The sequence below is a fragment of the Aegilops tauschii genome, chromosome 2 (assembly GCF_002575655.3).
Source record: "Aegilops tauschii subsp. strangulata cultivar AL8/78 chromosome 2, Aet v6.0, whole genome shotgun sequence".
NCBI classification, from domain to species: Eukaryota; Viridiplantae; Streptophyta; class Magnoliopsida; order Poales; family Poaceae; genus Aegilops; species Aegilops tauschii.
Window position 1 is genome coordinate 638,478,487 of NC_053036.3, and position 23,567 is coordinate 638,502,053.

The 23,567-nt window shown below is 46.2% G+C and overlaps 1 protein-coding gene across 1 annotated transcript; it reads right to left on the reverse strand.

The window, feature by feature from the left end:
• Positions 1-115: 115 nt before the first annotated feature.
• Positions 116-4,903, reverse strand: LOC109763348 (uncharacterized). Its single transcript, XM_020322184.4, has 2 exons — positions 4,816-4,903; positions 116-3,408 (listed from the first exon to the last, which is right to left on the reverse strand). Exon 2 carries the CDS (start codon positions 3,392-3,394, stop codon positions 317-319), a length of 3,078 nt encoding a protein of 1,025 aa, XP_020177773.1. The 5' UTR covers positions 3,395-3,408; positions 4,816-4,903; the 3' UTR covers positions 116-316.
• Positions 4,904-23,567: the final 18,664 nt, after the last annotated feature.

The following is a 23,567-nucleotide window of genomic DNA, read 5'->3' on the forward strand; positions in this document are numbered from 1 at the left end:
AACTTATACTTGGGTGGACAAATACTAGCATAGTTAAAGTTCAGAATGGATCACACCAGCAAGCAAGCATGGAAATGGAACCATTAATCGTCTCAGCTGAAATGGAGGCCATCAGCTGGCGTCACAAATAACCATGCAGGCTAATTAACAATACGATTACGCTGGCAATTAATTGTCTTCATTTTACCAGCCAGCTCGCCCTAACCAACCAAGTCTACTACTACTAGTTAAATACTTGGCTAAACCAAATGATGGTAATTAGCACATGGATCTTTCATTTTGTTCCAGAAGTAATATAAGAGGTCCACTGATGGTGCTAGACAATCGAACGCCTTTTCTGGCTGCCTCCTGACTGTGCCAGATGGACCTTGGAGCAACGTTGGGAAGGTTTTGTCGCGGCGGCAGCATCTTTCTTGGGGATGGAATGGGGCTCGAAGCCGGGCGGGCCAGCCCAAGGTACTGCTGACGACGGCGGCTGAGGGGGAGAGACCGCCGCATGCACATGATGGGGCTCGAAGCCAGGCGGACCGGCCCAGCCTGCTGAAGGTTGTTGCTGCTGCTGAGAACTAGTGTCTGTTGCATGGCTTGACAACTGTTGCTGCTGAGAACTAGTGTCGGCGAGATGGGTTGAGGACACAGGAGACCATTCCATGTCAGGAGCAAATGATGAACTGGCTGATAGAGATTCAGGCGGCTGAGATGTTTGAGAAGCAGCGTCAGTTCCCTGGCCCTGGTTCTCAGTGTATGCTGATTCAGCAGCACAATGGTATGGCCAATGCGACGTTGGTACTCCAATCGCCGTCTTTGAGGGATCAGGGACTGTGAACTGGGAGTAGAGATGCGCCATGTAGCCACCCATAGCGCTTTGATGGACACCGGCTATCCTAACCTCCAAGATGTGGCCCTCCAGTGGGTAACCGTTCATGTAAGTGAGAGCCACGGCAGAAGCATAAGTATCAGCAAATTTGACAAATCCATATCCCTTGCACACACCAGTGCATAGGTCAACAACTGCCTTGGCTTGAGTGATTTGGCCGCATGGCAGAAAGAGTTCCGTCAGCTTTTGAGTGGTGATGTAGGGCGGGAGATGGCAGACATATAAGTTGGTCATGTCGATATGTTTCTGCGGCCCATTGGCAGGCCACGGTTGTTGCAGTTGTGGTGTTGGGGGAGCATTTGTGGCAGCGTAGGGATCCATGGGATTTGTTGCAGCAGCATTGGCATTGGCAGGCCTCTGTTGCAGTGTTAGAGGAGCGTTTGCTGCAGCGTTGAAATCGACAGGATTAGGAAGGCCTGATATTCTCACAGCCAGGGTACTTCCTCCAATTAGATAACCATCCATATGATCAATTGCAGCAGCGGCAGACGAAGGGTTTTCGTACCTAACCATGCCATACCCACGAAACATCCTAGATTGCACGATTTGTCCGTATGGCCGGAAAAGCTCTACCAGCTGATCGCCGGTCATCGTCGGTGGGATACCGGCAACACACAAGTTGGCCATATCAATTTCTCTCGTGGGCTTGGCAGCTGACTGTGAGGAAGCATGCTCTGCTCCATCGGTTGGACAAGAGGAGTCTGATCGCCTGACCACTAGCCTCTTTCCACCAATTAGATACCCATCCATGCGTTCGACAGCCTTGATCGCTGACGCTACATCTGCATAGAACACCAGGCTATACTCCAGATTGATCATGACTTTGCTGATCTGACCAAAGGGCACGAAAAGTTCAACCAGCTTATCAGCGTTCACGGTCCGCGGAAGGTTAGTGACGTACAGTCTAGATTTGTTGATTTCTGGAGAGGCAATTGGCGAGACTTGTACAGCTGAGCTGGATGCTGATGATGAAAGGCCTGCAACTCTGACAATTAATGTCTCCCCTTCAACCAGTGATCCATTCATCAGTGCGATAGCCTCGGCAGCACACTGAGAATCGGCAAACTTGACGAAGCCATATCCTTGGTCTGCTGCCACTCTAGCTTGCGTGATCTTACCAAATGGCGAGAAAAGCTCAACCAGCTTATTTGTGTCAATGGATACAGGAATGTTGCAGACATATAGATTGGCCATGTCGATTTCCTTGGTGGGTCTGGGTGGAGAGCTGTCGTACAATCGGACCTCTATCTTTTTACCCTCAACCAGAAATCCATTCAAATGGATGATGGCCTGAGCTGCATGATGAGAATCAGAGTACTTCACAAAGCCATATCCTTTGCTTAAACCTGTGGTGTGATCCCTGGGCATCCTTATATCAGTTACTTTCCCGAAAGGCAGAAAATACTCGAGTAGCTTCAGCGTGTCCATGGCTAAGGGGAGATTGCAGACATACAAGTGGCTCGGGTCGATTTCCTTTGAGGGCAGACCGTAAGTTTCTGACACGGACTGCATGGATGGATTGGATACTGATGGTGGAACTGAAACTTCAGCTACTCTAACCTCTAATGTTTTCCCATCAACCAGGCGCCCATTCATGCGTCCAATAGCTGCTGTGGCACTACGAGGTTCAGCATACTTCACAAAGCCATATCCCCGGCTTACACCAGTGAAACGATCATCCGCCACTCTTGATTGAACGATTCGTCCGAAAGGTAGAAACAGCTCTTTGAGCTTGTTAGAAGTCACAGAAGCTGGCAGGTTACCCACATACAGGTTAGTGTCATCCACTTCTTTCAGCTTGACACCTTCCTGAGGTAAAGAAACTGTGTGTTCTTGCCTCTTACACAAGCGGCTGTCCTGGTCATCAAACTGAGCTTTCCTTTTCTCCAATTTGGCAGCACCAAAACTTTCAGTACTGTATGTGTAACAAGACACATCAGTAGCAAACCTGACAGACAATCGTTTCTTGAACGGCTTCAATTCAATTTCATCAGTCACTGGTACCGCCTTGTGCTCATGGCTGCTGCCTTTTCCCAGTGCCTGTTTTAGGACCTCTTCCTCATTTTGTTCCTTCTTGATAGCCTCAACAGGACTGGACTTTTTCTTCACAAAGTTTTCCGCATGAGCCACCTTAACATCACATGGCTCCACTTCACAGAGCTGATCCGTGAAAGGCTCCGCATAATATGAGTCCTGCTCGCCACTGTCTTCTTCCTCATAACAGAGTTCATCAACAAAAGGTTCATCGTAACTGGAATCCTCATCTTCAAGTGGGGTGGCGCCATCGCAAGGTTCGTCTCCATTAGCCTCCTCTTCTTCTGCCAAATGATCTTCACAAGGATCCACAGCTTGTGTCTCTGGCTCACTCACATTGTCTTCGTCATCATCATCATCGTAGAATTCACGTTCAAATGGTTCTTCTTCTTCACTGCCTTCTTCATATTCAGCAGCAACAGCATTCATTCCATCACTGCCATCCTCCTGCAGCTGGTCAGCCAGGTCACTTTTGCACCCCATTCTTGCCCCAGCAACTGGTTCACAGAGGAGAAGATTATTTAGCAAAACCAATATAGGATCGGTTGTTAACACAATTATGGAATGACCAGCAAACATATAGCAGAAGAAGCACATACTACAGCACAGACGCCTTGTAAAAAAATGACAAATGTGCTCCCTGTAGAAACCTTGCAATCTAGTGTAAGCTGCACAATATGTTTCCTACACTCTTAATCCGCATCGACTCACACAATCTGCTGCCTATAGTAACCAGTAAATCGCATGAACCACCCCAGGTTGCACAATTCGATAGTCAGGAAACTAAAAGGAACACACGTAAACAAGTGGCACTCCCGTTTACCACAACCGCGGCTCTACGGGAGACCTCGGAAAGTGTGGAGCACCCACTTGCTCCCATGCTGGTCTTGTGTGATTTGGTTCTGAAAAAACTAGTTCCCTTGTGGAGGTGCATTGTACTTGCTAGTTTTCTACGCTCAAGCGTAAGCCGCACAACGCGTGTGCTGCCTACGCTCTTAACCCTCATCGAGCCGCGCAATGTGTTTGCGTGCACTACAGCAGTGAGTAATCACTTAGCCCATATCAACCAGCACAATTTGGCAGTCACAAACAAAACTGAAATGAACACGCACACATAAATCACTTCCCCAAATGGCATTAGAGACCTTGAGATCTAGCTAGTGTAAGCCACACAACATGCATGTTTTCCTACACTCTTAAGCCAAATCGAGGCAGATGATGTGTTGCGCGCGCGCACTTTGGTAGCCATCCACAAAAATAAAAGGAACATGCATAAATGAGACAGCCATGTTTGATTTGGCACGGCAGCTAGTTCCCTCCGTGGCCTTGGGGGTTCAAGTGGTTATAGGGAGTTGCATATATCTGCAGCAGCACTGTGTCTGTGAGTGACACCCTCCTGCTATCTATCAGTGCAGATCAAAATGTGCATCCTACTCTACTTACTAGTACCAAAATTATGTACCCCAGGGCTCCAAATCTGCAGTTTTTTTTCAACAGCAGCAGTAGCAACCCATGGCGAGATGGAATCCACATCCCAGCATTTCCGTGGCACCCTCGTATATTTAATTTAACATATATATATCCGACAGCACTTTGTAGTTTCTTTCAATCAGTCAGAGATGTTGTTGATTTTGGTCGGTGCTAGAAAACCCCAGCAGAATCTCCGAACCGGAGCGCTGTGGAGCAGCGGAAACCGCGGTAGCACAAAATCTTGCCCTTTTGTGGCCCGCCCAAAATAAGAAGGATCGGCCAAAACGAGGGGGCCGAAAACCCCATTCCTGCCTGCCACTGCCAGTAGTGCGCCGCTAGCAGGAGGATCGGCCGCGGAAAGAACAGAGCGGGCTAATCTGCCGGGGAGGAAGCGGCCGTCGGAGGGGAGAGAGAGGGGGAAGCAGTGGCGCTACCTTTCTTTCTCTGCCGCCTCCGGGGACGGACGGACGGACGGAGACGGAGGCTGCCGTGCGCGCGCGCGCGAGGGGGGAGGGGAGGGGAGGGGTGTGGACGGGAGGGTTTCCGCAATGCGGGCGTGGGGAGGGGGAAGGTGGTGGGGGGCGGGTGGATAGGGGCGAGCAGAGCAGAGCAGTCCCGTCCCGGAGGAGTAGGAGGTGTGATGGTGGTGGGTGCGCGCGGCGTGTGATGAAGCGCGGAGCAGAGCAGCGGAAAAGAAGGGAGGAAAAGCCTGTCGCTGCAGGCGAGCCGAGGGAGGGAGAGAGCAGGTCAAGGACAATAAAGATCAGAGGAAATTGCGGGGAGGCCCCTGGCCAAGGCAGGGGAGTGGGGAATGGTTATTTGCGAGCATCCCAGGGGCTTCGGGGCGAGAATGCACGGGGGATTTTTGCTGCCGCGCCTTGTCTTCTTCCGCGGAGCAGGGCGAGCCGCACCTTTTCTCCACCCCCACACGGTCCGACCCGACCCGACCGAGGGGGCCTGGCGCTGGAACGAACGTGTGCGTGTCCCTCGCCGCGCGTGAGTGGGACAGCATAAAGGGTGTGGTTGGCCAACCCAAACGTACATCTGTTTTGTCTGGATTCTGTCCGTTTGGGTCGGTAAAACGGACGACCATGTCTGGTTTGGGCCGTCCGTCGGTCAGTGCACCCAATGCGCGGCCACGTCCCGAATATTGCCAAAAAACCCTAAAAAAGGCATTGCAACTAAAAAAAAAGGCATTGCAAAATAGCTTAAAACATAGTATATAACAAACTTAATTAAACAAACCACGATAGTCATGGCCCGCACATAGTACTTAAGTAGAAATTGAAAAAAAAACTTTAAAATGGTAGATCTGCCGCCCCAGCGCCACCGATGCCGTCACCGTCTTCAGGCACCACATTCCTCCTTGCCGCCGTCCTTGGTCATGTCAACGTAGGGAGGCGGCGTTCAGAGGTTGGAGCGGCAACCCCCAAAATTGGCCGGCGTCCTGTGTGCAGGCTGCGGTGGTGGAGGCCGTGGTGCTGGTGACCACGGCGCCCACGGTGCTGGTGGCGGCGACGACAGCGGGCTGCATGGCATCGTGGTCGTGGACCACGACTGCCCGTACATCGCCTGGTTCCACACCGGGGTGCGGCCGGTTCTTCATGGCCTCCACCATCACCTCCTCCTTCACGTCCAGCTCTGGCACGTAGACGTCCCCAGCGGCCGACAGTGCCAACATCTTCTCCAGACCCACCAACTACGCCTCCTGGCTCCGCTCGAACTCCCTCTTGGAGTCCTCAATGACGACCTGCACCAGCCGCTCCTCCAACTTGGCCGTCATGGTGGGAGCTGCCGGTGGCGGCGGCGATGGGGAGGGAGAGGGTGTCGGCGTCAGGCCGCGCACTCTGGGTGGGCTCGGAACTCTGGAGGAGATTCGTTCCAGTCTCTGTGTCTTTGACGACGCTTGGATTGCGGGGGGTGTTGAATATATTGTGCATGTATATCGTGTCTTGGGCCCACCTCCTAATTCTCTTGTATAGTTGAGGTTCTGGCCCCCATCCTGTACATCATATATACGTGCCCAGTGCACCGATCAATGCAATTTGCACGGCCTAATCCTAGTCTTCTACAACAACGCAACGGTGGGTGACAAAACCAACAGATGCTGAGCAGGGGAGGGGACAGAACTCGGTGCAACTGCCTCACCTGCGACGACCCTTACTTCTGCCACCATGGACCATCACTCTGCTGACGGGGATGCCTCCCTTCAGTTCAATGGAGTGGCAATAGTGGGATCATGCCGCACCCCCACATGAGGAACCTCACTAGGGAACTCCTCTATCTCCTGCTTCCCTCCCTTGTTGGCAACTCTCCCATCCTCCCACTGCGCCGCGCGTGATAACAATGAACACGCTAGAAACCAGGTCGGGTTCCCAAACCCAGTAAGAAACTGCTCCCAAAGAGACAGCCGCCCAGGATGGACAAAACCATAGCACGTTACTCTAAGAGCATCCACAACTAGACTGGCCAAATCCAACCCTATAGACGGTTGCGGGCGCGTCCATGGACAGCGAGGGTCGACCCCTTAAATGTCCTCCTTGCAACCACAACCGCCACTTTTGAAACCTTAAATCCATGCAAACACATGCACATCAATCATTTGATACAAATACACGTAACAATGAATACCACACACAAATAAATTTATACGTACAAAAAAATCAATACATAGTTCAAACATAAAAATTATTCAGGGTGAGAGCATGGAACGTTCTGTGTGGAGTTTCTTTTTGTTCTTTTTCGACGACGACTAGATTTGGGGTTCTCGATCGGTAGTCTAGGACTGCAGGGTGGACGATTGCTTATTTATCTTGTCTCTTATTAGTCATATTTGCTTCTTATCGGTACTCGGATCCATGCTTTTTTCCACTCCATGAATGATGTAATGTTGGGTCATGGACCTCTAATTGGTGAAATATTTATGTACTGGCACATGTATGCCCTATTGTCACTCGTATTATCTCTTTCGTCTCTTTTAGCTGTGTTTGTTGTGATGATCATCTTGTTCACCAACATATGACCTTGCGTGTATGTTTTGCAGTCATATGTTGGGCCGGTCAATATGCACTTCTAGCCCCGCAAAGATTGCACATCTTGGAGCACATCTTGGGCGTTACACACTCCCATCTACCACGTTGTCGTCCTCAAGTACCTCGCTGCCGTGTTGCTGGATCTTGCAGGAAATGCCGCCAAGGGCAACAACAAGAGTTTCATCATCCCCCGACACTTGTTGCTCGCCTTTGGAAGAGGAGCTCTTCGAAAGAGGAGCTCGTCAAGCTACACCCGGTGTCACCATCCTAGGATCCCATGAGACTAAACCTTCTTTCGTCCTCTAGACACAATCCTCTCATGACTGTAGTCATGGACGTATTGAATCTTTCCATACAACTGAACATTATCAGCTTTCATCAATTTCCAATTCAACAGCTAGCATATCATACTTCCTGTTTAATCTCATCAGATCCTGGGACGCGCAGTAATGATAACGCATGGTCATCCATGATACATCTTGGGATAAAAAAAATGTGACAAATCCGCAACTCTGAAGAAAATCAAGCAAAGTGACCATCTCATATCATCATATACCTCCTCGGTTTCACGTAGTAGGGAACCGCCCTTGAGCATGGAACATTGATCTTGGTCTGACGATGTATGACTTCGATCTGTATCCTCTAGCACGTGGCAGTGATGGAGGAGTGAGGAAACAACTCGTAGTCACCGGCAGCCACATATATAGATCTAGGACGAAGCATTCATCCTGGTAAAAAGACAAATAGATGAAAGCAGCTCGCTTAATGCCCAGAGTCCGGTGGCTAGTCGGGGTGTGGCGACTAGTTTGTTGTTGGATGACTATTACCAAATGAATCAGCATAGACACCAGTCGCCGGACTCGCCGAATGAAAATAAGATGCAATGTTCGCCTATATAATTTTGATCCCACGAAGGCAGGAAAAACAAAAACTCCAATATGTTTTCCCCCACTTCTAGATCAGGGCTCTGCCACATTCCGCACGGGAGATCGGGACTTCTCCGTGCAGAACACAACTGCACACAAATAGTTGGCCACACGGTAACTTCGCTGCAGCGGTAGGTCGACGACGTGGTGCGTCGATAGGTCATCCGCAAGCATTGACCCCGCCGCAAGGCGCATAGGGGGTGGCAGGAGGATGTCAGGCCGGAGCTGCGGTGCGTGGGAAGAGCAAATAGATGCCAAGCAAGTGGTAACAAGGGGCGCCAAATGTTCAAAAATGGTAACTTCCGCTCCAGAGAAGTGCAATTTCAGTGTGCAAAAATATGCAGCTTGCATTTTCCAAGCTGTATTTTCCTGAAATGGATGAAGAGTTGAAGACTCATAAAAAACATGAGTCCATTGAAAAAAATGGACGATCCGAACACATATACTAGTGCAATTATCAAGGACGGGTCGATTCGGTGCCCAAGCTCAGCTCCACCCGCGATGAACATAAAATTCAAAAACAATACTAGAAAAATAAAATAAAAAACTGATTTTTTTCATGGAAGATAATTCGGTGCATGAGGCGAGCTCCAATTTTCAGATCATTTGGCCATCTGAATAGCTCTCGGCAAAAAAGACAAATTTGGGGTATGTGAAAAAGTTTCTGTGCACGTATTGTTCTGTCCTAATTTGTCCTTTTTACTGACAGCTACGCATATATCTAAATGATCTAAAATTTGGAGTACACCTCACGCACCAAATTATCTTTCATCCAAAAAATCTGATTTTTTAAATTTAATTAGTATTTTTTATGAATTTTCTCTTCACCGGGTGCAGATGAGCTCTGAACTCATAAATAGATATTTGTATTATTAGCTCTACCCTAATATGATTTGATCTTTGATAAGCACTTCATGAAACGCTACCATTTTTCATGACAAATACTATGCGACGGCATATCTATTCTTCCTTAAAACAGAAATATTTAAGAGCATCTTCAATACAAGATGTATATGCAAAAATAACTACATTTTGCATCTCAGATGCCCAAAAACACCTCTTCAATAGATGGTGTAGATGCAAAAAAAATTACATCCCCGCTTCTCGGAGATGTAAACTACAACACTTCGCGGTGCAAATTTGCATCTCCACCTCTAGGAGATGTAAAAACGCAACCGCCTGCCAACTGCCCAATTGTCGTTCATTTCACTTCCGTGCAACCAGCCGCCCCCGCCCAACTCCGCCGCCAGCCGAATTCGCACCAAATCGATGCCGCCGCCACCCCCGCCCAACTCCGCCGCCGGCCGAATTCGCACCAAATCGATGCCGCCGCCGCCCGCCGCGACTTCGCCCCCCCTCCCCTTCCCGGTCCCCGTCCCCCGCCGCCTGCCTCGGTGATCCGATGGCCACCCGCAGCCGCCGATTCACTTTCGCCCACCGACGAATCGAAGCATCTCCGACAGCTGCGGCTGGCCTAAATTGTTGGGGAACGTAGTAATAATTCAATATTTCCCTACGTGTCACCAAGATCAATCTAGGAGATACTAGCAACGAGAGAGAGGGAGTGCATCTTCATACCCTTCAAGATCGCTAAGCAGAAGCGTTACAAGAACGCGGTTGATGGAGTCGTACTCGCGGCGATTCAAATCGCGGTAGATCCAATCCAAGCGCCGAACGGACGGCGCCTCCGCGTTCAACACACGTACAACCCGGGGACGTCTCCTCCTTCTTGATCCAGCAAGGGGAGAGGAGAAGTTGATGGAGAACTCCAGCAACACGACGGTGTGGTGGTGGAGGAGCTCGTGGTTCTCCGGCAGAGCTTCGCTAAGCACTATGGAGGAGGAGGAGGAGTTGGAGGAGGAGAGGGCTGCGCCAGGGAAGGGGGTGCGGCTGCCCTCTCTCTCCCTCACTATATATAGGGGGAAGGGGGTGGAGGAGGCGCCCTAGGGTTCCCTAGGGGAGGGGCGGCGGCCACAGGGGAAACCCTAGATGGGTTTGGGCGCCCCCACCCCTAGGAAACTTGCCCCCCAAGCCGGGAGGGGTGGCTGCCCTAGGGGAGGCGCCCCCACCTATCCACGTTACGTGAGATGGGGTGGGAGGGGCGCACAGCCCCTTAGTGGGCTGATGTACCCCTCCCCTTGGCCCATAAGGCCCCCCAACGCTTGCCGGGCCCTCCGAAACCCCTTTCGGACACGCTGGCCGTCACCCGGTACCCCCGGAACAATTCCGGACTCCAATACCCTTCGTCCAATATATCGATCTTCACCTCCGGACCATTCCGGAGTTCCTCGTCACATCCGGGATCTCATTCGGGACTCCGAACAACCTTCGGTAACCACATACTATTTCCCATAACAACTCTAGCGTCACCGAACCTTAAGTGTGTAGACCCTGCGGGTTCGGGAACCATGCAGACATGACCGAGACGTTCTCCGGCCAATAACCAACAGCGGGATCTACATACCCATGTTGGCTCCCACATGTTCGACGATGATCTCATCGGATGAACCACGATGTCGGGGATTCAATCAATCCCGTATTCAATTCCCTTTGTCTATTGGTATGTTACTTGCCCGAGATTCGATCGTCGGTGCCCCTATACCTTGTTCAATCTCGTTACCGGCAAGTCTCTCTACTCGTTCCGTAACGCATGATCCTGTGGCTAACTCCTTAGTCACATTGAGCTCATTATGATGATGCATTACCGAGTGGGCCCAGAGATACCTCTCCATCATACGGAGTGACAAATCCCAGTCTCGATTCGTACCAACCCAACAAACACTTTCGGAGATACCTGTAGTGCACCTTTATAGTCACCCAGTTACGTTGTGACGTTTGATACACCCAAAGCATTCCTACGGTATCCGGGAGTTGCACAATCTCATGGTCTAAGGAAACGATACTTGGCATTAGAAAAGCTCTAGCAAACAAACTACACAATCTTGTGCTATGCTTAGGATTGGGTCTTCTCCATCACATCATTCTCCTAATGATGTGATCCCGTTATCAACGGCATCCAATGTCCATGCTCAGGAAACCACGACCATCTATTGATCAACGAGCTAGTCAACTAGAGGCTTACTAGGGACATATTACGGTCTATGTATTCACACATGTATTACGGTTTCCGGTTAATACAATTATAGCATGAACAATAGACAATTATCATGAACAAGGAAATATAATAATAACTATTTTATTATTGCCTCTAGAGCATATTTCCAACAGTCTCCCACTTGCACTAGAGTCAATAATCTAGTTCACATTGCCATGTGATCAACACTCATAGTTCACATCGCAATGTGAATAACACCCAAGAGTTTACTAGAGTCAATAATCTAGTTCATATCACCATGTGATTAACACTCAGTGAGTTCTAGGGTTTGATCATGTTATGCTTACGAGAGAGGTTTTAGTCAACGGATCTGCAACATTCAGATCCGTGTGTTCTTCGCAAATCTCTATTTCATATTGTAGATGTTGCTACTATGCTCCACTTGGAGCTATTCCAAATTGTTGCCCCACTATACGTATCCGGTTTGCTACTCAGAGTCATCCGGATAGGTGTTAAAGCTTGCATCGATGTAACCCTTTACGCCGAACTCTTCATCACCTCCATAATCGAGAAACATTTCCTTATTCCTGAGGACAATTTTGACCGCTGTCCAATGATCCACTCCTGGATCACTCTTATACCCCCTTGCCAGACACGTGGCAAGGCACATCGCGGTACACAACATGGCATATCGTATAGAGCCTATGGCTAAGGCATAGGGGATGACTTTCGTCCTTTCTCTTTCTTCTGCCGTGGTCGAGCTTCAAGTCTTAAGTTCACACCTTACAACTCAGGCAAGAACTCCTTCTTTGACTGATCCATCTTGAACTCCTTCAAGATCATGTCAAGGTATGTGCTTTGTGAAAGTCTTATCAGGCGTCTTGATCTATCTCTATAGATCTTGATACCCAACATGTAAGCAGTTTTACACAGGTCTTACTTTGAAAAACTCCATTCAAACAACCCTTTATGCTTTCCAGAAATTCTACATCATTTCCGATCAACAATATGTCATCCACATATAACTATCAGAAATGGTGTAGTGCTCCCACTCACTTTCTTTTAAATACAAGTTTCTTGAAAACTTTGTATAAACCCAAAAAGCTTTGATCACCTCATCAAAGCGTATGTTCCAACTCCGAGATGCTTGCTCTAGTCCATAGAAGGGCCGCTGGAGGTTGCATACCTTTTAGCATCCTTAGGATCGACAAAACCTTCTGGTTGTATCACATACAGCCTTTCCTCACGGAAACCGTCAAGGAAACTTTGTTTTGACATCCATCTGCCAGATTCCGTAAATGAAAATGCAGCAACTGCTAATTCTAACAGACTTTAGCATCGCTATGATTGAGAAAGTCTCATCACAGTCAACTCCTTGAACTTGTCGGAAACTTCTTTGAGACAAGTCGAGCTTCATAAATGGCGACATTACCATCAGCGTCTGTCTTCTTCTTAAAGATCCACCAAAGTCCATACTTTGTTCAATGGCTTGCCGATCATCGGGCAAGTCCACCAAAGTCCATACTTTGTTCTCATACATGGATCCTATCTCGGAATTCATGGCTCCTAGCCATTTGTTGGAATCCGGGCCCACCATCGCTTCTTCATAGCTCATAGGTTCATCGTTGTCCAACAACATGACCTTTAAGACAGGGTTACCACTCAGAAGTTGTACACACCCTTGTCGACCTATGAGGTTCGATAGTAACTTGATCTGAAGCTCCATGATCATCATCATTAGCTTTCTCTTCAACTGAGGTAGGTGCCACAGAAACGTTTTTCTGTGTTGCGCTACTCTCTGGTTGAAGTAAAGGTTCAACAACCTCATCAAGTTCTATCTTCCTCCCACTCAATTCTTTCAAGAGAAACTCTTTCTCGAGAAAGGGCATGTTCCTAGCGACAAACACTTTGCCGTCAGATCTGAGATAGAAGGTATACCCAATCGTCTTGTTTGGGTATTCTACGAAGACACAATTTTCCGCTTTGGGCTCGAGCTTTTCTGGCCGAAGCCTATCAACATAAGCATCGTAGCCCCAAATATTAAGAAACAACAACTTAGGTTTCTTGCCAAACCATAGTTCATACGGTGTCGTCTCCACGGACTTAGATGGTGCCCTATTTAAAGTGAATGTAATTGTCTCTAATGCATAACCCCAAAATGATAGCGGTAGATCGGTAAGAGACATCATAGATCGCACCATATCCAATAAGGTTCGATTACGACGTTCGAACACACCATTACGCTATGGTGTTCGAGGCGGCGTCAACTTGAAACGATTCCACCTTGTCTTTAGTGATTGCCAAACTCATAACTCAGATACTTTTCCCTTGATCAGATCGTAGGAACTTGATCTTCTTGTTATGATGATTCTCAACTTCACTCTGAAATTGTTTGAACTTTTCAAACGTTTCAGACTTATGCTTCATTAAGTAAATATACCCATATCTACTCAATTCATCGGTGAAGGTGAGAAAATAACGATATCCACTGCGCGCGTCAACACTCATCAGACCGCACACATCAGCATCTGTGATTTCCAACAAGTCACTTGCCTGTTCCATTGTTCCAGAAAACGGGGTTTTAGTCATCTTGCCTATGAGGCATGGTTCGCATGTGTCAGGTGATTCAAAATCAAGTGACTCAAAAGTCCATTAGCATGGAGGTTCTTCATGCGCTTTACACCAATATGACCTAAGCGGTAGTGCCACAAGAAAGTGGTACTATCATTATCAACTCTACATCTTTTGGCATCAATGTTATGAACATGTGTATCACTACGACCGAGATTCAATAAACCATTCACATTGGTTGCATGACCATAGAAGGTATTATTCATGTAAACAGAATAACCATTATTCTCTGACTTAAATGAATAACAGTATTGCAATAAACATGATCTAATCATGTTCATGCTCAACGCAGACACCAATGCAAACAACATTTATCTAGGTTCAACACTAATCCCGAAGGTAGAGGGAGCGTGCGATGGTGATCATATCATCCTTGGAAACACTTCCAACACATATCGTCACCTCGCCCTTAGCTAGTCTCTGTTTATTCCGTGGCTTTTGTTTTGAGTTACCAATATTAGCAACTGAACCGGTATCTAATACCCATGTGCTACTAGGAGTACTAGTAAGGTACACATCAATAACACATATATCAAATATACTTTTGTTGAAGTTGCCAGCCTTCTTATCTACCAAGTATTTGAGGCAGTTCCGCTACTAGTGACCGTTCCCCTAATAGAAGCACTTCGTCTCGGGTTTGGGTTCTTGGGTTTCTTCAGTGGAGCGGCAACTGGCTTGCCATTCATGAAGTTTCCCTTCTTGCCCTTGCCCTTCTTTGAAACCAGTGGTCTTGTTAATCATCAACACTTGATGCTCATTGTTGACTTCTACCTTTACGACCTTAAGCACGACGAGCAGCTCCAGGATCAACTTCCCTTGCATGTTATATTTCATCACAAAGCTCTAGTTGGCTTGGTGATAGTGACTGGAGAACTCTGTTAATCACTTCTCTTATCTGGAAGATTAACTCCCACTTGATTCAAGAGATTGAAGTACCCAGACATTCTAAGCACATGCTCACTGGCTGAGCTATTCTCCTCCATCTTGTAGGCAAAGATCTTGTCAGAGGTCTCAAACCTCTCAACACGGGCATGAGCCTGAAATACCAATTTTAGCTCTTGGAACATCTCATATGTTCCATGGCGTTCAAAACGCTTTTGGAGCCCCGACTCTAAGCCGTAAAGTATGGCGCACTAAACTATCAGGTAGTCATCAGAACGTGTCTGCCAGATGTTCACAACATCCACAGACGACGCCAGAGGGGTTGGCACACCGAGCGGTGCATCAAGGACAGAAGCCTTATGTGTAGCAATGAGGACAATCCTCAGACTACGGCCCTAGTCCGCACAATTGCTTACAATATCTTTCAACTTAGTCTTTCTCTAGGAACGTATTAAAACATGGAGCTAAAGCGCGAGCTATTAATCTACAACATAATTTGCAAAGACAATTTAGACTATGTTCATGATAATTAAGTTCATCTAATCAAACTATTCAATGAACTCCCACTCAGATAGACATCCCTCTAGTCATCTAAGTGATACATGATCCGAATCGACTAGGTCGTGTCCGATCATCACGTGAGACGGACTAGTCATCAACGGTGAACATCTCCATGTTGATCGCATCTACTGTACGACTCATGTTCGACCTTTCGGTCTCTCGTGTTCCGAGGCCATGTCTGTACATGCTAGGCTCGTCAAGTCAACCTAAGTGTTTTGCATGTGTAAATCTGGCTTACACCCGTTGTATTCGAACGTTAGAATCTATCACACCCGATCATCACGTGGTGCTTCGAAACAACGAACCTTCGCAATGGTGCACAGTTAGGGGGAACACATTCTTGAAATTTTAGAGAGAGATCATCTTATTTATGCTACCGTCGTTCTAAGCAAATAAGATGTAAACATGACAGACATCACATGCAAATCATAAAGTGACATGATATGGCCAATATCATCTTGCGCCTTTTGATATCCATCTTCGAGGTGCGGCATGATCACCGTCGTCACCAGCATGACACCATGATCTCCATCATCATGATCTCCATCATCGTGTCTTCATGAAGTTGTCTCGCCAATTATTACTTCTACTACTATGGCTAACGGTTAGCAATAAAGTAAAGTAATTACATGGCGTTTTCATTGACAAGCAGGTCATACAATAAATTAAGACAACTCCTATGGCTCCTGCCGGTTGTCATACTCATCGACATGCAAGTCGTGATTCCTATTACAAGAACATGATCAATCTCATACATCACATATATCATTCATCACATCCTTTTGGCCATATCACATCACATAGCATACCCTGCAAAAACAAGTTAGACGTCCTCTAATTGTTGTTGCATGTTTTACGTGGCTGCTATGGTTTTCTAGCAAGAACGTTTCTTACCTACGCAAAAGCCACAACGGTGATATGCCAATTGCTATTTACCCTTCATAAGGACCCTCTTCACCGAATCCGATCCGACTAAAGTGGGAGAGACAGACACCCGCTAGCCACCTTATGCATCAAGTGCATGTCAGTCGGTGGAACCTGTCTCACGTAAGTGTAAGTGTAAGGTCGGTCCGGGCCGCTTCATCCCACAATGCTGCCGAATCAAGATAAGACTAGTAACGGTAAGCAAATAGAACAAATCATCGCCCACAACTACTTGTGTTCTACTCGTGCATAGAATCTACGCATAGATCTAGCTCTAATACCACTGTTGGGGAACGTAGTAATAATTCAATATTTTCCTACGTGTCACCAAGATCAATCTAGGAGATACTAGCAACGAGAGAGAGGGAGTGCATCTTCATACCCTTCAAGATCGCTAAGCAGAAGCGTTACAAGAACGCGGTTGATGGAGTCGTACTCGCGGCGATTCAAATCGCGGTAGATCCGATCCTAGCGCCGAACCGACGGCGCCTCCGCGTTCAACACACGTACAGCCCGGGGACTGTTGGGAATCGTAGTAGAATTTTAAAATTTCCTACGCATCACCAAGATCCATCTATGGAGTATACTAGCAACGAGGGGAAAGGAGTGCATCTACATACCCTTGTAGATCGCGAGCGGAAGCGTTCTAATGAACGGGGTTGATGGAGTCGTACTCGCCGTGATCCAAATCACCGATGACCGAGTGCCGAACGGACGACACCTCCGCGTTCAACACACGTACGGAGCAGCGACGTCTCCTCCTTCTTGATCCAGCAAGGGGGAAGGAGAGGTTGATGGAGATCCAGCAGCACGACGGCGTGGTGGTGGAAGTAGCGGGGATCTTGGCAGGGCTTCGCCAAGCTTCTGCGAGAGGGAGAGGTGTTGCAGGGGGAGAGGGAGGCGCCAGGGGCTGTGGTGCTGCTGCCCTCCCTCCCCCCCACTATATATAGGCCCCCTGGGGGGCGCCGGCCCTGGGGGATCAGATCTCCAAGGGGGGGCGGCGGCCAAGGGGGAAGGGGGGGTTGGCTCCCCCCAAGCCAAGTGGGGCGCCCCCACCCCCACGGTTTCCAACCCTAGGCACAGGGGGAGGCCCAAAGGGGGCACCCCAGCCCACTAAGGGCTGGTTCCCTTCCCACTTCAGCCCATGGGGCCCTCCGGGATAGGTGGCCCCACCCGGTGGACCCCCGGGACCCTTCCGGTTGTCCCAGTACAATATCGATTACCCCCGAAACTTTCCCGGTGGCCGAAACTGGACTTCCTATATATAATTCTTCACCTCCAGACCATTTCGGAACTCCTCGTGACGTCCGGGACTCCGAACAACTTTCGGGTTTCCGCATACTAATATCTCTACAACCCTAGCGTCACCGAACCTTAAGTGTGTAGACCCTACGGGTTCGGGAGACATGCAGACATGACCGAGACGCCCCTCCGGTCAATAACCAACAGCGGGATCTGGATACCCATGTTGGCTCCCACATGTTCCACGATGATCTCATCGGATGAACCACGATGTCGAGGATTCAATCAATCCCGTATACAATTCCCTTTGTCAATCGGTACGTTACTTGCCCGAGATTCGATCGTCGGTATCCCAATACCTTGTTCAATCTCGTTACCGGCAAGTCACTTTACTCATACCGTAATGCTTGATCCCGTGGCTAACTCCTTAGTCACATTGAGCTCATTATGATGATGCATTACCGAGTGGGCCCAGAGATACCTCTCTGTCATACGGAGTGACAAATCCCAGTCTCGATCCGTGCCAACCCAACAGACACTTTCGGAGATACCCGTAGTGCACCTTTATAGTCACCCAGTTACGTTGTGACGTTTGGCACACCCAAAGCACTCCTACGGTATCCGGGAGTTGCACGATCTCGTGGTCTAAGGAAATGATACTTGACATTGGAAAAGCTCTAGCAAACAAACTACACGATCTTTTATGCTATGCTTAGGATTGGGTCTTGTCCATCTCATCATTCTCCTAATGATGTGATCCCGTTATCAATGACATCCAATGTCCATAGTCAGGAAACCATGACTATATGTTGATCAACGAGCTAGTCAACTAGAGGCTTACTAGGGACACGTTGTGGTCTATGTATTCACACATGTATTACGATTTCCGGATAACACAATTATAGCATGAACAATAGACAATTATCATGAACAAAGAAATATAATAATAACCATTTATTATTGCCTCTAGGGCATATTTCCAACAGGGACGTCCCCTCCTTCTTGATCCAGCAAGGGGAGAGGAGAAGTTGAGTGCTACCTCTTGAGCACTGCGTTGGTTTTCCCTTGAAGAGGAAAGGGTGATGCAGCAAAGTAGCGTAAGTATTTCCCTCCGTTTTTGAGAACCAAGGTACCAATCCAGTAGGAGGCTACGCACGAGTCCCTCGCACCTACACAAACAAATAAATCCTCGTAACCAACGCGATAAGGGGTTGTCAATCCCTACACGGTCACTTACGAGAGTGAGATCTGATAGATATGATAAGATAATATTTTTGGTATTTTTGTGATAGAGATGCAAAGTAAAATAAAAGCAACGGAAATAACTAAGTGTTGGAAGATTAATATGATGGAAAATAGACCCGGGGGCCATAGGTTTCACTAGTGGCTTCTCTTAGGAGCATAAGTATTTACGGTGGGTGAATAAATTACTGTTGAGCAATTGATAGAATTGAGCATAGTTATGAGAATATCTAGGTATGATCATGTATATAGGCATCACGTCCGAGACAAGTAGACCGACTCCTACCTGCGTCTACTACTATTACTCCACACATCGACCGCTATCCAGCATGCATCTAGAGTATTAAGTTCATAAGAACAGAGTAACACTTTAAGAAAGATGACATGATGTAGAGGGATAAATTCATGCAATATGATAAAAACCCCATCTTGTTATCCTCGATGGCAACAATACAATACGTGCCTTGCTGCCCCTACTGTCACTGGGAAAGGACACCGCAAGATTGAACCCAAAGCTAAGCACTTCTCCCATTGCAAGAAAGATCAATCTAGTAGGCCAAACCAAACTGATAATTCGAAGAGACTTGCAAAGATAACCAATCATACATAAAAGAATTCAGAAGATTCAAATATTGTTCATAGATAAACCTTATCATAAACCCACAATTCATCGGTCTCAACAAACACACCGCAAAAGAAGATTACATCGAATAGATATCCACAAGAGAGGGGGAGAACATTGTATTGAGATCCAAAAAGAGAGAAGAAGCCATCTAGCTAATAACTATGGACCCAAAGGTCTGAGGTAAACTACTCACACTTCATCGGAGAGGCTATGGTGTTGATGTAGAAGCCCTCCGTGATCGATGCCCCCTCCGGCGGAGCTCCGGAACAGGCCCCAAGATGGGATCTCGTAGGTACAGAAGGTTGCGGCGGTGGAATTAGGTTTTTGGCTCCGTATCTGATCGTTTGGGGGTACGTAGGTATATATAGGAGGAAGGAGTACGTCGGTGGAGCTACGTGGGGCCCACGAGGGTGGAGGGCACGCCCAGGGGGTAGGCGCGCCCCCTACCTCGTGGCTTCCTGGTAGCTTTCTTGACGTAGGGTCCAAGTCCTCTGGATCATGTTCGTTCCGAAAATCACGTTCCCAAAGGTTTCATTCCGTTTGGACTCCGTTTGATATTCTTTTTCTGCGAAACTCTGAAATAGGCAAAAAACAGCAATTCTGGGCTGGGCCTCCAGTTAATAGGTTAGTCCCAAAAATAATATAGAAGTGATAATAAAGCCCAATAATGTCCAAAACAGAAGATAATATAACATGGAGCAATCAAAAATTATAGATACGTTGGAGACGTATCAAGCATCCCCAAGCTTAATTCCTACTCGTCCTCGAGTAGGTAAATGATAAAAACAGAATTTTTGATGCGGAATGCTACTTGGCATAATTTCAATGTAATTCTTCTTAATTGTGGTATGAATATTCAGATCCGAAAGATTCAAGACAAAAGTTCAATATTGACATAAAAATAATAATACTTCAAGCATACTAACTAAGCAATTATGTCTTCTCAAAATAACATGGCCAAAGAAAGTTATCCCTACAAAATCATATAGTCTGGCTATGCTCTATCTTCACCACACAAAATATTTAAATCATGCACAACCCCGATGACAAGCCAAGCAATTGTTTCATACTTTTGACGTTCTCAAACTTTTTCAATCTTCACGCAATACATGAGCGTGAGCCATGGACATAGCACTATATGTGGAATAGAATGGTGGTTGTGGAGAAGACAAAAAGGAGAAGATAGTCTCACATCAACTAGGCATATCACTGGGCTATGGAGATGCCCATCAATAGATATCAATGTGAGTGAGTAGGGATTGCCATGCAACGGATGCACTAGAGCTATAAGTATATGAAAGCTCAACAAAAGAAACTAAGTGGGTGTGCATCCAACTCGCTTGCTCACGAAGACCTAGCGCATTTTGAGGAAGCCCATCATTGGAATATACAAGCCAAGTTCTATAATAAAAAATTCCCACTAGTATATGAAAGTGATATCATAGGAGACTCTCTATCATGAAGATCATGGTGCTACTTTGAAGCACAAGTGTGGTAAAAGGATAGTAACATTGTCCCTTCTCTCATTTTCTCTCATTTTTTTATTTGGGCCTCTTTTCTCCTTTTTTATGGCCTCTTTTCTTTTCTTTTTCGTCCGGAGTCTCATCCCTACTTGTGGGGGAATCATAGTCTCCATCATCCTTTCCTCACTTGGGACAATGCTCTAAAAATGATGATCATCACACTTTTATTTTCTTACAACTCAACAATTACAACTCGATACTTAGAACAAAATATGACTCTATGTGAATGCCTCCAGTGGTGTACCGGGATATGCAATGAATCAAGAGTGACATGTATGAAAGAATTATGAACGGTGGCTTTGCCACAAATACAATGTCAACTACATGATCATGCAAAGCAATATGACAATGATGGAGCGTGTCATAGTAAACGGAACGGTGGTAAGTTGCATGTCAATATATCTCGGAATGGCTATGGAAATGCCATGATAGGTAGGTATGGTGGCTGTTTTGAGGAAGGTATATGGTGGGTGTATGATACCGGCGAAAAGTGCGCGGTATTAGAGAGGCTAGCAATGGTGGAAGGAAGAAGAGTGCGTATAATCCATGGACTCAACATTAGTCATAAAGAACTCATATACTTATTGCTAAAATCTACAAGTTATCAAAGCAAGGTATTACGCGCATGCTCCTAGGGGGATAGATTGGTAGGAAAAGACCATCGCTCGTCCCCGACCGCCACTCATAAGGAAGACAATCAATAAATAAATCATGCTCCGACTTCATCACATAACGGTTCACCATACGTGCATGCTACGAGAATCACAAACTTTAACACAAGTATTTCTCAAATTCAAAACTACTCAACTAGCATGACTCTAATATCACCATCTTCATATCTCAAAACAATTATCAAGCATCAAACTTCTCATAGTATTCAACACACTCATAAGAATTTTTCTTTTACTAATCTTGTATGCCTATTATTGTTAAAGCAAACTACCATGCTGTTTTGTAGGACTCTCAAAATAATCTAAGTGAAGCATGAGAGAACAATAGTTTCTATAAAACAAAATCACCAACGTGCTCTAAAAGATATAAGTGAAGCACTAGAGCAAAAACTATATGACTCAAAAGATATAAGTGAAGCACATAGAGTATTCTAATAATTTCCGAATCATGTGTGTCTCTCTCAAAAGGTGTGTACAGCAAGCATGATTGTGGTAAACTAAAAAGAAAAGACTTAAATCACACAAGACGCTCCAAGCAAAACACATATCATGTGGTGAATAAAAATATAGCTCCAAGTAAAGTTACCGATGGAAGTAGACGAAAGAGGGGATGCCTTCCGGGGCATCCCCAAGCTTTGGCTTTTTGGTGTCCTTAGATTATATTGGGGGTGCCATGGGCATCCCCAAGCATAGGCTCTTTCCACTCCTTGTTCCATAATCCATCAAATCTTTCACCCAAAACTTGAAAACTTCACAACACAAAACTTAGCAGAAAATCTCGTGAGCTCCGTTAGCGAAAGAAAACAAAAGACCACTTCAAGGTACTGTAATGAACTCATTCTTTATTTATATTGGTGTTAAACCTACTGTATTCCAACTTCTCTATGGTTTATAAACTCTTTTACTAGCCATAGATTCATCAAAATAAGCAAACAACACACGAAAAACAGAATCTGTCAAAAACAGAACAGTCTGTAGTAATCTGTAACTAACGCAAACTTCTGGAACTCCAAAAACTCAGCCAAAATAGGAAGACCTAAACAATTTGTTTATTGATCAGCAGCAATTGGAATCAAAATTTTATCACGTTCTGGTGATTTTTAACAATTATTTTCGTGAACAGAAAGTTTCTGGAATTTTCTGCAAGATCAAATAACTATCATCCAAGAAGATCCTATAGGTTTAACTTGGCACAAACACTAATTAAAACATAAACCACATATAACCAGAGGCTAGAACAAATATTTATTCAACGACAGAAAGGAATTATATTGGGTTGTCTCCCAACAAGCGCTTTTCTTTAAAGCCTTTTAGCTAGGCATTGATAGTTTTAATGATGCTCGCATAAAAGACAAGAATTGAAGCGCGAAGAGAGCATCATGCAATACGTGACAAACACATCTAAGTCTAACATACTTCTATGCATAGGCATCTTATAGAAAAACAAATTATCATAGCAAGCAAAAACTAGCATATGCAAGGAAGCGGAAAGGAACAATAGCAATCTCAACATAACGAGAGGTAATTTAGTAACATGAAAATTTCTATAACAATATTTTCCTCTCTCATAATAATTACATGTAGGATCATTATCAAATTCAATAATATAACTATCATATTCATCATGGGCTTAAATAAATTTTCAAGATCCTAAGAAAAATCACCCCAATCATGATCATTGCAACAAGTAGTAGACATAGCAAAACTAGCATCCCCAAGCTTAGGGTTTTGCATAATATTAGCACAATTGACATCAAGAGAATTTATAATAAAATTATTGCAATCATGCTTTTTATTCAAGGAACTATCGTGAATCTCTTCATAAATTTCTTCATCACAATTTTCAGATTCACAAATTTCAAGCAAAACTTC